Source organism: Lolium rigidum, chromosome 6, assembly GCF_022539505.1.
Source record: "Lolium rigidum isolate FL_2022 chromosome 6, APGP_CSIRO_Lrig_0.1, whole genome shotgun sequence".
NCBI classification, from domain to species: Eukaryota; Viridiplantae; Streptophyta; class Magnoliopsida; order Poales; family Poaceae; genus Lolium; species Lolium rigidum.
This window is the reverse complement of record NC_061513.1, coordinates 226,175,702-226,188,592: the sequence shown is the minus strand read 5'-3', so window position 1 is coordinate 226,188,592 and position 12,891 is coordinate 226,175,702. Positions and strand designations below refer to the sequence as shown.

The window sequence follows — 12,891 nt, the reverse complement described above, 5'->3', positions numbered from 1 at the left end:
CATATGCTTGCAAGACATTAGACGACATTCCACCGAGAGGGCCCAGAGTATATCTATCCGTCATCGGGATGGACAAATCCCACTGTTGATCCATATGCCTCAACTCATACTTTCCGGATACTTAATCCCACCTTTATAACCACCCATTTACGCAGTGGGGTTTGGTGTAATCAAAGTACCTTTCTGGTATAAGTGATTTACATGATCTCATGGTCATAAGGACTAGGTAACTATGTATCGAAAGCTTATAGCAAATAACTTACTGACGTGATCTTATGCTATGCTTAATTGGGTGTGTCCATTACATCATTCATACAATGATATAACCTTGTTATTAATAACATCCAATGTTCATGATTATGAAACTAATCATCCATTAATCAACAAGCTAGTTAAGAGGCATACTAGGGACTCTTTGTTGTCTACATATCACACATGTACTAATGTTTCGGTTAATACGATTATAGCATGATATATAAACATTTATCATAAACATAAAGATATATAATAACCACTTTTATTATTGCCTCTTGGGCATATCTCCTTCAGTTTTCTCCGGGTTAGCAGAAGTACCCTCGGCGTCCTTACCGGAATCCTTAGTGGGATCCAGTTGGACTGGAACGAAGGGAGGAGGGGCGGAGGAGAGGGGCGTTGCCATGATTGGCTCGGAGGTTGTAGGCGGAATCGCAGAAGACATCTGAAGAAAAAGAAGTGGCGGAAAGAATGGCTTAGTCGGATCCACATCGTCATCCTAAGGATCATCTCTTCCAGCTGCGGCGAAAGGTTGAAGCTCGAGAACTCACCGTGATGGATTCCGCGGTAGTCGGAGTCGCCGGCGACGAGGATTGCGCGCGGTGGCTCGCCGAAGTTAAGAACTCGATGAACTGTGTGGTGGTGAAATCACTCCGGCGAAACTCCGGCGGGTTTTCCGGTAGACTCCGTCACGGCGGAGGAGGAACTCGAGGGTGGTGCTTCGCAGAGAGGTGAAAGAGGGGGTGAATGAGCAGTTTAGGGTTGACGGTGGATATTTATAGGCCGGAGGGAGGACATTCGTGCTCCGCATCCTGTGGTCGGAACGCAAGCGTCGCACCGTTGGATGCGTGACGCGTGTCAAAACCCTAAACGGTAAAAATGGCTAAGGATAAGTTACCGCTCAAATCGCGCGAAAATGGCGCCAGAATTGGCGGAACCGTTAGAGCCTTTTAAGATTCCGGGTAACAGCGCGAAGATAAGAAATTCTCGTTCGCAAGCAGGGGAGTAACCCGGAGACATGTCTTGAACTGTCGATGGATGAAGTCCCGCAGGATGAGAATATTTTCCGACTAAAGGTTGGGAAAGAAGAAAATGTGAAGTTGGAGTTCTTCAAGTTTCTCCGCGTTACCAACGTTGCCGGAGACCATGAGGTGCTAGCAAGGCGGAAACAGGAGGTGAAACTCGGAGAACTCTGGGGGCTACTATTGTGGGTATACTTCATGGGTGTACCATCGACAGTGCCTAGATCCGGCAAGCCCGGGTGGCCCACAGATGGTGATGTGGCATGTGGCCCATCGGGCGACCCAGTTGCTGTTGATCCTGAAGGATGAAGTCCAGCCCAGGAGAAGGGAGCCGGATCCGACCGACCTTAGGAGGAACCCGGATCCATGAAGGCCCATTAAGGAACCCGGATCCGGTACGACGTATAGAGGGAGGCGGATCTTTGACGTGCACGGCAAGACATTGTACTTGTAGTTAGGCAAACCTCGTATCCGGCTAGGACTCTCCATGTAAACCCTAGATCCGTGCGCCTTTATAAGCCGGATCCCGGGAGCCCTAGAGGCACAACCACAACTCATTGTAACATCGCGAAAGCGCCCGGATAATTCCGGACAAGCGGCGGTAGGCCCTGTCATCGTGCAGGTGTTCCGAAGCTGGGTAACTCGCGTACCACCGTCCCGTGTGCACTCCGCCCTATGGCCCCTACTTCTTCTCCCCCTCGTGAGGATCCCTCCTCCGGGGTACCGTCGATTAGGCAACGACACTTCGGCCGGATTATCCGCCCCCCAAATTCCTGCAACGGCTCGATTTTGAGAGGGGTATAAATACCCCTCTTCTTCCTCAAGCTCATGTTGCTCATTTATGCTCAAGTTCATCCACCATTAGAGTCACACCAAGAAACACAAGATTCACTAGATCTCCTCCAACCATCCAAAGCTCGTCGTCACGGAAAGTGTTCGCGTTGGTTGCATCTGGGCTCGGTCGGCAGTGACTAGGTAACCAAAATATTACTTCATTACTATTGATTAGTCAAGTTAACCTAAAACTACAACGGCCGTACCTACTCGTCGTCGCGTGGTCTACCACGGTTTGCGTTACTCGCAGTCACGCGGCCTACTACTGGCCGCCGGAGGGGCCGTCTCCATCGTCGAAGCGCAAGCGCTTCACGCACTCCGCGCGCCTCGAACGCCGGCAATCGGACATCTCGTCATGCCGCCTCGAATGGCGGCAATCGAGGAGTCCCACAGCACTCTCCTGGCCAGAGAGGAGGCCACCTCCGTCGTCGCTGCCTCCGCCTGGGCCGCCGCCACATTCGCCTGGGCCACCTCCGCGTTCGCCGCCTGCAACGCCGCCAGCTGGGCGTGGAAGCGGGCCATGTCCCTAGCCGCATCCGCCACCGCTTCGTCCCTGGCGGGCGATGGCGCCCGCCAGCTCCCGGTTCTCCTGCTCGACCCGCATGGGAGAAGGGCCCCTCCGCTGGAGCGAATCCAGGTCGAAGCACATGTACCCCTGAGCTATGGCGACCGCATAGTTGTGGGCTTCCTCCTCCGCTGCCCGAGCCTGACGGCGCCGGGCATCCCCAGCTAGGGTCTCGAAGGACTCGACCTTAACCAACTGGTCACCACCGCAGTCAAAGCGGGTGGGTACGACGTCGTCATCGTCGGTGATGTCGTGGATGAAGGCGTCCACGGGTGGGGCCGCCATCGCCGCCCTCGCCTCCGCGAGCTTGGCGGCGATTTCCGCCCTGGCGTTGGCTAGCTCGGCCCTAGCATCGGCGATTTCCTCCCTGGTCGCAGCGAGGCGCTCACGCCCTTATGCGCGCTCTGCTGCCTCCGCAACCTCCGCCTCCACCGCCTCCAGGTCTAGCTGCTCGGCCTGAAACGTGTCGACGACTAGCTGCTCGTCGTCTGGGTGGGCTTGGCGGCACATCTGAACAACCTGATCCCAGCTAAAGTTGTGCTCGGCCATGGATGGATGCTAGGGTTTAGCTTGAGGTGCGTCCTTCACCCCCGCCGGTGTCCACCATATATAGCCATGGAGGGACGGGAAACGGTGTTGCCGCGCAGAACGTTTCCCGCGCGCGAAACACCGACGAAACTTGCCAATGTGTTGGGCAAGCGCGGGAACGACCGTCGTCGTCCGGGAACCGGCAATCGCCGGCGGCAGGCCTCGACGGGACGTTAAACCGCCATTAACGACCTTGACGTTGTCTTCGCTAAAAAAAATGCGTCTGTACTGCTGGAGATACCCGACACAAATGGTCATCTGGTCGCATGGCGCCCGTGGGCGGAGGCAAACAGATACAACCCAACATTTCATACGTCCAATTAGGTGGCCCGTTGGAGATGCCCCTAAGTTTGAAATTTAAGGGTGGAAGTTTGGAGGATGCGGCTAGGCGCCGGCGACGGGCGTCCCCCGTTACACGCTGGCACCGTCCATACTGCTAGGCGTCGGAGGCCATACGTGGAGATGCTACGAGGGCCTCTCCAGCGACGCGATGCATTTTAATGTCTGCGAGCATCCATTTGCGTCGCGCTGCGGACGCAAAAATGATCGTTTTTGTCCGCGCGTCCGTTTGCGTCCGGGATCTGCTCCAGTGGGCCAACGCATTTAATTTTTTTTCCTTTTTTCCCTCTTCTCCATTTAAACATAGTTTCAAATATATATAACATTTTGAAACATGATTTTACACAAACTAACACATAGTTTGGAACATGGTTTACACAAACTAACACATAATTTGAACCATGGTTGACACAAATATAAAATAAAAAAAAAAAGAAGTCAGTTGTGTTGATTTGCGTATGTTCGCTGCCAAGAAAGAACATTCAAGGGCACCCAGTCACCCAAACTGGAAAATCCAGCGGGAGGAGATGGTGCTCTTGTTGGTTCTACCGATGAAGCGAACATCCAGAAACCTCGACTACTGGCTTCGTCTGGCCCGTAGCGAGCCTCGACTACTGGCTTCGTCTGGCCCGTAGCCAAATTCGCTGCAAAGAAAGAACACTCAACGTTCTAACTATCAGTGTCGGAGCCGGAGTCGTCGGTGTGATAGTGCCTGCGGCAGGCTGTGTCGTCGAACACCTTGACGATCATCTCACCGTCCCCCTCGTAGAGGAAGGTGAGCAGGCAGTCGGGCTCGAGGTCGAGGTCACGGGCGAACTTGTCCCACCCCGTGTGCAGGTACATCTTGCCTCGCCCGTCGAACGGGACCTCCACGGTCCGGCGGCGAAGTTGCGGCTGGCCTCCCGTAGCTGCAAGTGCGCCGGCTCGACGCCGTCGGCGAACTCCGGCGAACTTGTCCAGTAGCCGCTTGATGGCGAGTGGGTCGTCGTCGATGCGGAGGAGGAACTCGAAGCGGTGCTTATCCTGCGAGGACGAGGAGGGCGCGAGCGACGGCGGCGTGGGGTCGTAGGCTGCTCCACCACGGCGGCCCCTGCCCAGCCACGGGGGCGCCCAGGGCCGCAGCCTCGACCGCCTCGCCGGCCACCAGGACCGGCCATGGACTTCCTCGCGGGCTTGGTTGCGTCGCAGGAACACCTAGGCGCGCTACGGTCGAGCTTTGTGGCGGCTAGCTAGGGTTTCTTTGGAGGAGTGGATGAGGAAGAAGAACGCGCGCCCCCTTTATATAGGCCGGCGGCATGCGATGGCCGTGGGACGCGTGGCGTCGCTATTAACCTGGTTAGCGGAGGTGGGCGGCCGCTCGACAGCCGATGCATCGTCACCATTATAGTGGCGCAGTGTGCCGAAGCGATGCAGCGACGCAACTTTGCAGTCGCTGGCGCGTTTGAGAAGACGCATCGACGCAGGGTCGCTGCCAGGCAGGCCAGCCAAAACGTCCGCCAGACACGAGCGGACGTTTCCGGACATCCGCAGAGACGCATCGCTGGCGCATATTTGGGCCAGGTTTGCGTCTCCGCGGATAGCCCGGTCACTTTGCGTCGCCCCGCTGGAACATGCTCCAGACGTATTTCCAATCACGGCGGACGAAAACGATCGCTGAGCGTCCGTTTGCGTCGCGCCGCTGGAGATGCCTGAGAGTACAGCCCAAGCATATCTTCTGGTACCCGTCGGCCGTCGCGGCGTCTCGGTTTCTCGCGCACCCACGTGTGCCGGCAACAGAAGCCTCTCATCCGCTGACGTGGCGACGCGTCTACAGGGTAACGCGTCCACGCAAGCCTGTCTTGTCCGATCTTCTGCTCTACTCTTGGTCGCCTCTGGAAGTGGACCCGATGCATGCCGCCGTGTCGTCGTCGGCGTGCGTTGCTTGCCGAGTCGCCATGAGTTCGTGAACCCTCTTTAGTCCGATGGTTTTGCTTCTGCACCAGAGTACAATTCGGAGCACATGATTTGAACACAAAATGTAACACGGGAATGGATTTCGAATCTGCAATTTTCTTACACCAAGCAAAATGGGGACGACGATATATTCCTCTCCGGCCCCTCGAGCGAACCTAAGAAAGATTAGGAGGAACTGCGGAAATACCAAGGCGGCACCAGGTGATACTGATCCTGGGTTACTGTAGCGCGGCAAAAATCGTATTTCCCAACCTCTAAATTCGTATAAAAAAATTCACATGTAAAGGACGTACACAAGTACGTATGTACGTGTCAATTTTCGTACCGAAATTCAAAAATATGTAGCTTAGCAATACATGAAAAAATTACAATTAACGGTCTGAAAGAATCTCGTAAGTTTCCGAAAGAGATGTAGCTTAGTGCACGGACATGATGTAACTTAAAAACTGTATAAGTATAATCGAATTCAAGATTGTTTCAATCAGATTCAGCAGTACTCATGTTCTAAAAATGCGCGTTATAGGAACTGTCACATTTTCATGGCCCTGCTCATGTCGAAAATACTCTAGCTCTCCAGAAAAAAATGAAACAAATTTACAGGTGTAGGACGTGCATGCCATTTTTAAGTTAAAATTAAAAATATGTAGTGGAGGTAAAAATGACTTTTTTCAAATGAAGGAAACTCATCTTTGTTGAAATTTTTGTAACTTAAAGATCGGGCAACTATATAACTTAAAGCCAAAATAATATATATCAGGTTCATGAGTCCGATATAAAAAAAAACATCGTTTTATTGCTCATGTGACCGGTCTAAACACCATGACGTGTGTCTACCTCATTTTGATGCTGGAATCGTGTTGAGTATGACACAATAAGATGGAGGTTTAGTTCAACCGAAGATTTTGGAGAAATAAACTAAGCAATCAAAGAGAATAATTAAATAGATAAAAGCACCAAAAATAATCTTATATCCAGTTTGTGCTCCTGGAATACCACCCTTGATGCCACCTCACTAGCAGTGGCGGAGCCGGCATGCAATCAATGGTTGTACGGAACATCCAAAAAATTGTACTTTACTTGAATTTCCTTATTTATTTAATATATAATTAATTTTTGGAGCAGCGGGTGGATGGAGGTGGATCTTGGTGGAGTGGTGTTCATCTACAACGTTGACGTCGATGATTCTCGGCGGCGTGGAGCTGCAGGATATCGAAGACGGGCGCGGACTGTTGGACGCGTGCATGATGATGGAGCTGTCTGGCGTCATGGTGACATCAACAACAGGTCTGACAATGTCAATGCGGTGATCCCTCTTGAAGATGGGTGCGAGGAAGACGGCGGTAGCGATTTCTGTGATATGTGTGTTGACGTGCGCTGAGAGTGGCTTGGGAAGGTATTTGATTTTTTGGATAATGTGAGTTGGTGTTTTGTTACCCCCTTCATCCTTCTGTAGGTTTAGCGATGTGCCTTCGAGTTTGATCTTTTGTATTGCTCTTGTAAGATGTTGTGAATAATTTAATAAAAAAAACCGTGTACATCCCTCGGATGCAGAAGCTAGGGTGATTTTTCCCCATTTCAAAAAAAATGAGCTGACAAAGGTATTACAAGCCTTTAGTCAAAAATAAATGGGTGTATATTTATACAACCATGTACCCACGTAGTTTCGTGGAAAGGCAATGAGGTCATGTTTGCATACACTCCTTAAAACTTCTGGAAGTAATGTAAACAACATAGGAGGAGCCACAAACTATAAATAGATCGAAGAACAAATATGGCAAAAAAAAATGCATGTCTTAATAGATGACACATACTTTGTGAATAAATATGTTTTTCTTGAGTGTGAAGTTTAGAAAAATTAAATCATGTGTGCGGAGGGCCTAGCTTACTAATTTTATACAAGAATTTAGATAATCCTAATATGCTTGGAGTAAATATACAATCACATGACCTTTGGTTTCAAGTGCTCATGGACATAACTTGGTTTCTCTTAAAATAAAAAATTAGGTTTCATTGTACGGCAGAGGCCTTCTTTACAATCTTGCATACACCATTTTTATACACAAGTCAGTCCAAACTACTACGAGGTAAGATGTATTTGCTAGTCGATTTCGTTATAGTACTCATTCGTCCATAAAAGGATGTTTTAAATTTGTCTAAATTTTAGTGTCGCTATACATTAAATCGTGTTGAGTATGACACATTAAGGTATAGCGACATTAAAATTTATACATACATTTTTTTTGCGGCAATTTTTTTAGACATAAAATCGTTAGAGTGAGTACATTGCCGGCATACATCCAACCGACGTTAGACAATTCTAAGGCATTTTTTTATGGATGGAGTGAGTACATTGATTGAAAGGAATTCAATAAACAATTATACGATGTTGGTTTTTCAGGCTGTCTATGTCAGGCCATCATTTATCTGCATATATGAACGAACCACATTGATGAAAACACACAAGAGTGTCATAATATGCTGAATTGTACTAAATGAAAACATATAAATGTGAAGTAGAAATTGTTTCGTAGTAACGCATAAACAACACATGAACTTTTTAAAAGATTATGTGCTTGCTATCGTTGTCATGTAAACAAAGGAAAACTCCATGAGGTTGAACTAAAACTTTTGTTGAGGATTGCAACCATAGCCACATTTGATTTTTTTAGTTCTACAATTCAAACAAGTTTACGCACAATAGTATAAGGTATAAAAAAATCCTCCAAAATTCCTAATTGTGAATCAAATAAACCCTTAAAAAATCAGTAGAAAATCCTATGGACTTCTTTTTCTAAAGAATTTTTTTTGTTTGGTTCAAACAAAGTATCATCTCCTTTGAAAGATTCGTCTGGAATTCAACACACCATGAAATAAAATTCATGTGTTTTCTCTAGTTTTTTTGTGTTCTAGCTTAATATGCTCTCAAAGATGTTTGATCACTGCATGTTCCTTTCCTATGCATTGTTGCTCAGTTATATTAATTGACATATACAAATAAGTCAAATTAGTTTTGGCTTAGATTTTTATTGAGTTTATTTTGCGGTATAGCCACGGTCAATGGTTTGTATTTTCACGCTTCGCTTGTTATTTTCCAATACAGTACACAAGTAGTAATACATGCTCAACAAGAAACCATTCCATAAAGTCAAATATGTTACTACTCCCTCCGATTTATATTAATTGACTCAAATATAGATGTATCTAGAATTAAAATGTGTCTAGATACATCCATATTAGAGTTAATTAATATGAACCGAAGGGAGTATTTGAATTATGAAACAATCGGAAGATGTAAAACTGCACGGGACCGATCGATGTATCTCGTTGGATGGATAGAAACAGTGGGAAACCCGTGTACAAATTCAAACGAAAACAACCCCACTGCAAAATGCCAAAACGATCGCCGAGATCAAGCACGCAAGCAAAGAGATTTTTCTTTCCCTCCCTCTTTCTTCCCCACAATCCCCTCCGACCTCCATGGCCATGGCTCCACCTATATAGGACCTCTCCACCGCCCATGCCTCCATCTCTCTCCTTCTCCTTCTTCTCTCTCATTGCCGCCTCACCTGCGCCAGCCACGCTATTCCCAACGGTGAACTCGTGCGCCGCGACACGGCCGCAAAAGCCTTAACCGCGCGCGCGCCGCGGAGCCCAAGATCGAGGAGAGAGAGGGAGGAAGAGGTTTGGACTCGGTAGCGCGCGCGGCGCCATGGACGCGCTGAGGTTTCTTGGCGGCGTGCGGCCCGCCGCGCCGCCGCAGCCTCCGGTCGCGCCGCCGCCGGTGCAGCGGCAGCCGCGCGCCGCCCTGCCGCGCCTGTGGCCGCGGGGCGAGAGGCAGGGCGGCGGCGAGGAGGCCGGGACGAGGCCCGACGCGGCGGAGGATCGGAAGCAGGGCAACTGGGTGCTGCAGATGCTGCGGGTGCAGCCGAGGTGGGTGGATGAGGCGGACGCCGAGGCAGGCGGCGGCGGCGGCGGCGGACAGGAAGATGAGGACCCGGACGCCGTCGGGGGCGAGAGGTGCGCGTCGTGCGGCGGCGGAGGCGAGGACGAAGGCTGCCCCGTGGGGACGGACGAGTACGACGGCGAGGTGTTCGACCGCGCGTCCTTCTCGAGGCTCCTTCGCAAGGTGTCCATCGACGACGCCAAGGAGTACTCCAGGATGTCCTACCTCTGCAACATCGCCTACATGATCCCCAAAATCCAGGTACTACGATCTTTGCACTTGCAGCATTGCCAAGTTACATCCAGCAGTCGTGAATTCACCGTTCGTGAAGATTATATAGTTCCTTTCAGTAATTTGTTCATGCTCTAGATTTCCACATTGCTGCCGCCGATAGTGGTATTTTTAGGAATATAAAGCTAAATTTAGCCTGTTTTGGAAGACGGTGAAGTACTACTAATTTTACTGTTCTGTAAACTGTGCTTCGCCACTCCCACCCTTTGGGATTCTGGCCCCAAATTTGGGACCCCTTTCTAGTAGAACATTTTGAGCTATGTCCATGGTTTCCATTTGTCTTTCGTTGTCCAACAATTGTCACTTGGCTTAATCTGTTTTTGGATGTGGTCATGATGTTATTTATTACACAGTTACTGCCTTATTCTTATTCTCTCTGATGTAAATACATTTTCATGAAAATCTGATACTCAACTCAAGTCTTCCTAGCACTCAACTCATTGCTTCCTTCTCGTCCATGTCAGCCAAAATGTCTCCGCCGGTACAGCCTGGAGTTTGTGACTACATCCGTGCAAGAGAAGGACAGAGCTAATCCTGATCGGAAGCAGGAGCAGAGCACTGAGAAAGGTGAATCTCCAGATAGAAAATCTGAATTTGTCAAGAATAATGCGCTGGAGAGCAAGGAGGAAAAAGGAAATGGCCCGATGATAAATCCTTTTGGTGCATACCAAGTCATGGCGTCTGCTGCGTCGTACGTGCATTCCCGTGCGATGGGCGTCAATCCCTTTGGTTCCAGGAGTAATGGTAAGAATGATCCGACCATCATGGCCATTGTGAATGGTGAGAACGGTGAAGGTTTAACCTTGGACGAAGCCTCATTTGTGGCCACAACAAATTCAGTAACTTCCATGGTTGCTGCCAAGGAAGAAACAAGACAAGCTGTCGCAGATGATCTGAATTCTTCAAGATCATGTCCCTCTGAATGGTTTATTTGTGATGATGATCAAGGCAGCACGAGATACTTCGTAGTACAGGTAGGACTCTTTCCTGATACCTCATGTGCTTCTATCCTAGCATGTTAGTTGATCCTGCAGCTTATCTTGTTTATTTTGTTGGCAGGGCTCAGAGTCGATCGCTTCTTGGCAGGCGAACCTACTATTTGAACCCGTCAAATTTGAGGTATGCTACTAGCTAAGATGGAAACAGTTATAATGTTGGTATTCAATCATTTTAACATCTCCAGCTTCATGTATTTATGCATCATGGATACACCAAACAAATTCAATGATACGCAATTGAAGGAACAGAACAGACATTTTGTAATCTGTATACATTTGTTATGCGCTGCAGGGACTTGATGTGCTCGTTCACAGGGGAATATACGAAGCTGCGAAGGGAATGTATCACCAAATGCTGCCATATGTCAAATCGCACTTGAGAACTTATGGTAAATCCGCATCATTGCGATTCACTGGGCATTCTCTTGGTGGAAGTCTGGCTTTGCTTGTGAATCTAATGCTATTGATGAGAGGGGAGGCACCTACTTCATCATTGTTGCCTGTTATAACATTTGGTGCCCCGTGCATCATGTGTGGTGGTGACCAGTTGCTCCGTAAACTTGGGTTGCCGAAAAGTCATGTGCAATCGATCACAATGCACCGCGATATTGTTCCTCGAGTATTCTCGTGCAACTATCCCGACCATGTCGCCAACATTCTGAAGCTTGCCAATGGGAATTTCCGCAGTCACCCATGCCTTACAAACCAGGTGCGCTCATGTCTGAATGTCTGATGACCTTTTTATTTTGTAACACACATGGTAAAACTGTCTTTTGAACATACGCGTTAGATATTTCCTGTACTAAATAATTGAGACCCACAACTGCATTTTTGTTGTTGTAACCCTTTCTCTGTAATTCAATGCAGAAACTCTTGTATGCCCCAATGGGGGAAGTCCTGATCTTGCAGCCGGACAAGCGGCTCTCCCCACACCACCACCTTCTCCCACAGGACAGCGGCATCTACCACCTGGGCGATTCAGCAGGCATCTCCCTGAAACAGCTCCAGTCTGCCCTGTCGGCGTTCTTGAACTCCCCGCACCCGCTGGAGATCCTCAAGGACGGCGGCGCCTACGGCCCCAAGGGGTCGGTGTACCGTGACCATGACGTGAACTCGTACCTGCGGTCAGTGCGCGGCGTGGTGCGCAAGGAGGTGCGGCGCCTCCGTGAGGTGGAGCGGGAGCGGTGGCAGCTCCTGCTGTGGTGGCCGCTCGCCGTGCACGGCATGCTGACCAGCGGCATCGGCAAAGGGTGGTTCGGCGAGGTCGCGGACGCCGTGGCGACAGGAGGGCAGGAGACGGCGAGGAAGCTCCAGCAGCACGCGTCCCAGCTGTTGATGTTCCTCATCCCGGTGAAGCTGCTCGTGCTGGGGGCTCTCCTGGCCATTAGATTGCGGTCCTAGATGGTAGGGTGATCCGTTCGTTTCGTTCGTTTGCACAGCGTTACATGATTCTTTTGCCCGAGCTGGGACGCTAGCTAAACACGCGTCGTGATCAGAATGCTCGGATGCTAGCTGCCTGTCTTAAAGGTCCATCGACCAGCAAAGTGTATGTATAGCTCCTCTAACAGAAAGTCTCAGATTAGACAGAAGTCCCATCACCAAAGCTGGAACTAGCATGATCTCTTATCGTCGTTGCCTCATGTGTTTCTGATCTATTTGCGGCTTTGCCCCAGCTTATGAGGCAAAAGGAGGTTGAGCTGTACGAGATTATCTCATACTATGGTGCTAAAATGTAGTACCAGCTAGTAGTACTGAACTGCTAACAGGAGTGGGCGAGTCTCGGCAGTTGCAGAAAACCTGCATTACGTACGTACGTGGTCATGGACTTATCGTTTAGGCATTCCTTGATTAGCAAGGAGCCACAAAAGAGTAGACTTGAGTAGTTGTCCAATTCTCCAGGTTTGGTGTACGTTCAGACAGGGAGGGAGAGGACAGATATCCTGTTTTCTTTGACAAGCAACATGCAGTCGATGCGACAAGTGTAAACCATGGTAAGAGGTTGACGAATTGCGTTGCTTTCTGCTGAGGTTTCCATGTACTCCGTACCTAGTTTGTTTTGAAACTTCAATGTATGTATAACCGCAGAACATGTAGAGTAGTTGGAGT

The 12,891-nt window shown here is 49.4% G+C and overlaps 1 protein-coding gene across 1 annotated transcript; it reads left to right on the top strand.

The window, feature by feature from the left end:
* Nucleotides 1-8,993: 8,993 nt before the first annotated feature.
* Nucleotides 8,994-12,413, top strand: LOC124660191 (phospholipase A1 PLIP2, chloroplastic-like). Its single transcript, XM_047197986.1, has 5 exons — nt 8,994-9,757; nt 10,252-10,761; nt 10,847-10,906; nt 11,078-11,494; nt 11,653-12,413. The coding sequence occupies exons 1-5, from the start codon at nt 9,263-9,265 to the stop codon at nt 12,184-12,186; spliced, it is 2,016 nt and encodes a 671-aa protein (XP_047053942.1). The 5' UTR covers nt 8,994-9,262; the 3' UTR covers nt 12,187-12,413.
* The last annotated feature ends 478 nt before the right edge of the window (nt 12,414-12,891 follow it).

Excerpts from the sequence above, each read along its gene's own strand:
- LOC124660191 (XM_047197986.1), top strand. The coding sequence starts at position 9,263 with ATGGACGCGCTGAGGTTTCTTGGCGGCGTGCGGCCCGCCGCGCCGCCG. Across the intron at positions 9,758-10,251 it reads ACATGATCCCCAAAATCCAG|CCAAAATGTCTCCGCCGGTA; the intron begins GTACTACGATCT and ends CGTCCATGTCAG. Across the intron at positions 10,762-10,846 it reads CGAGATACTTCGTAGTACAG|GGCTCAGAGTCGATCGCTTC; the intron begins GTAGGACTCTTT and ends TTTTGTTGGCAG.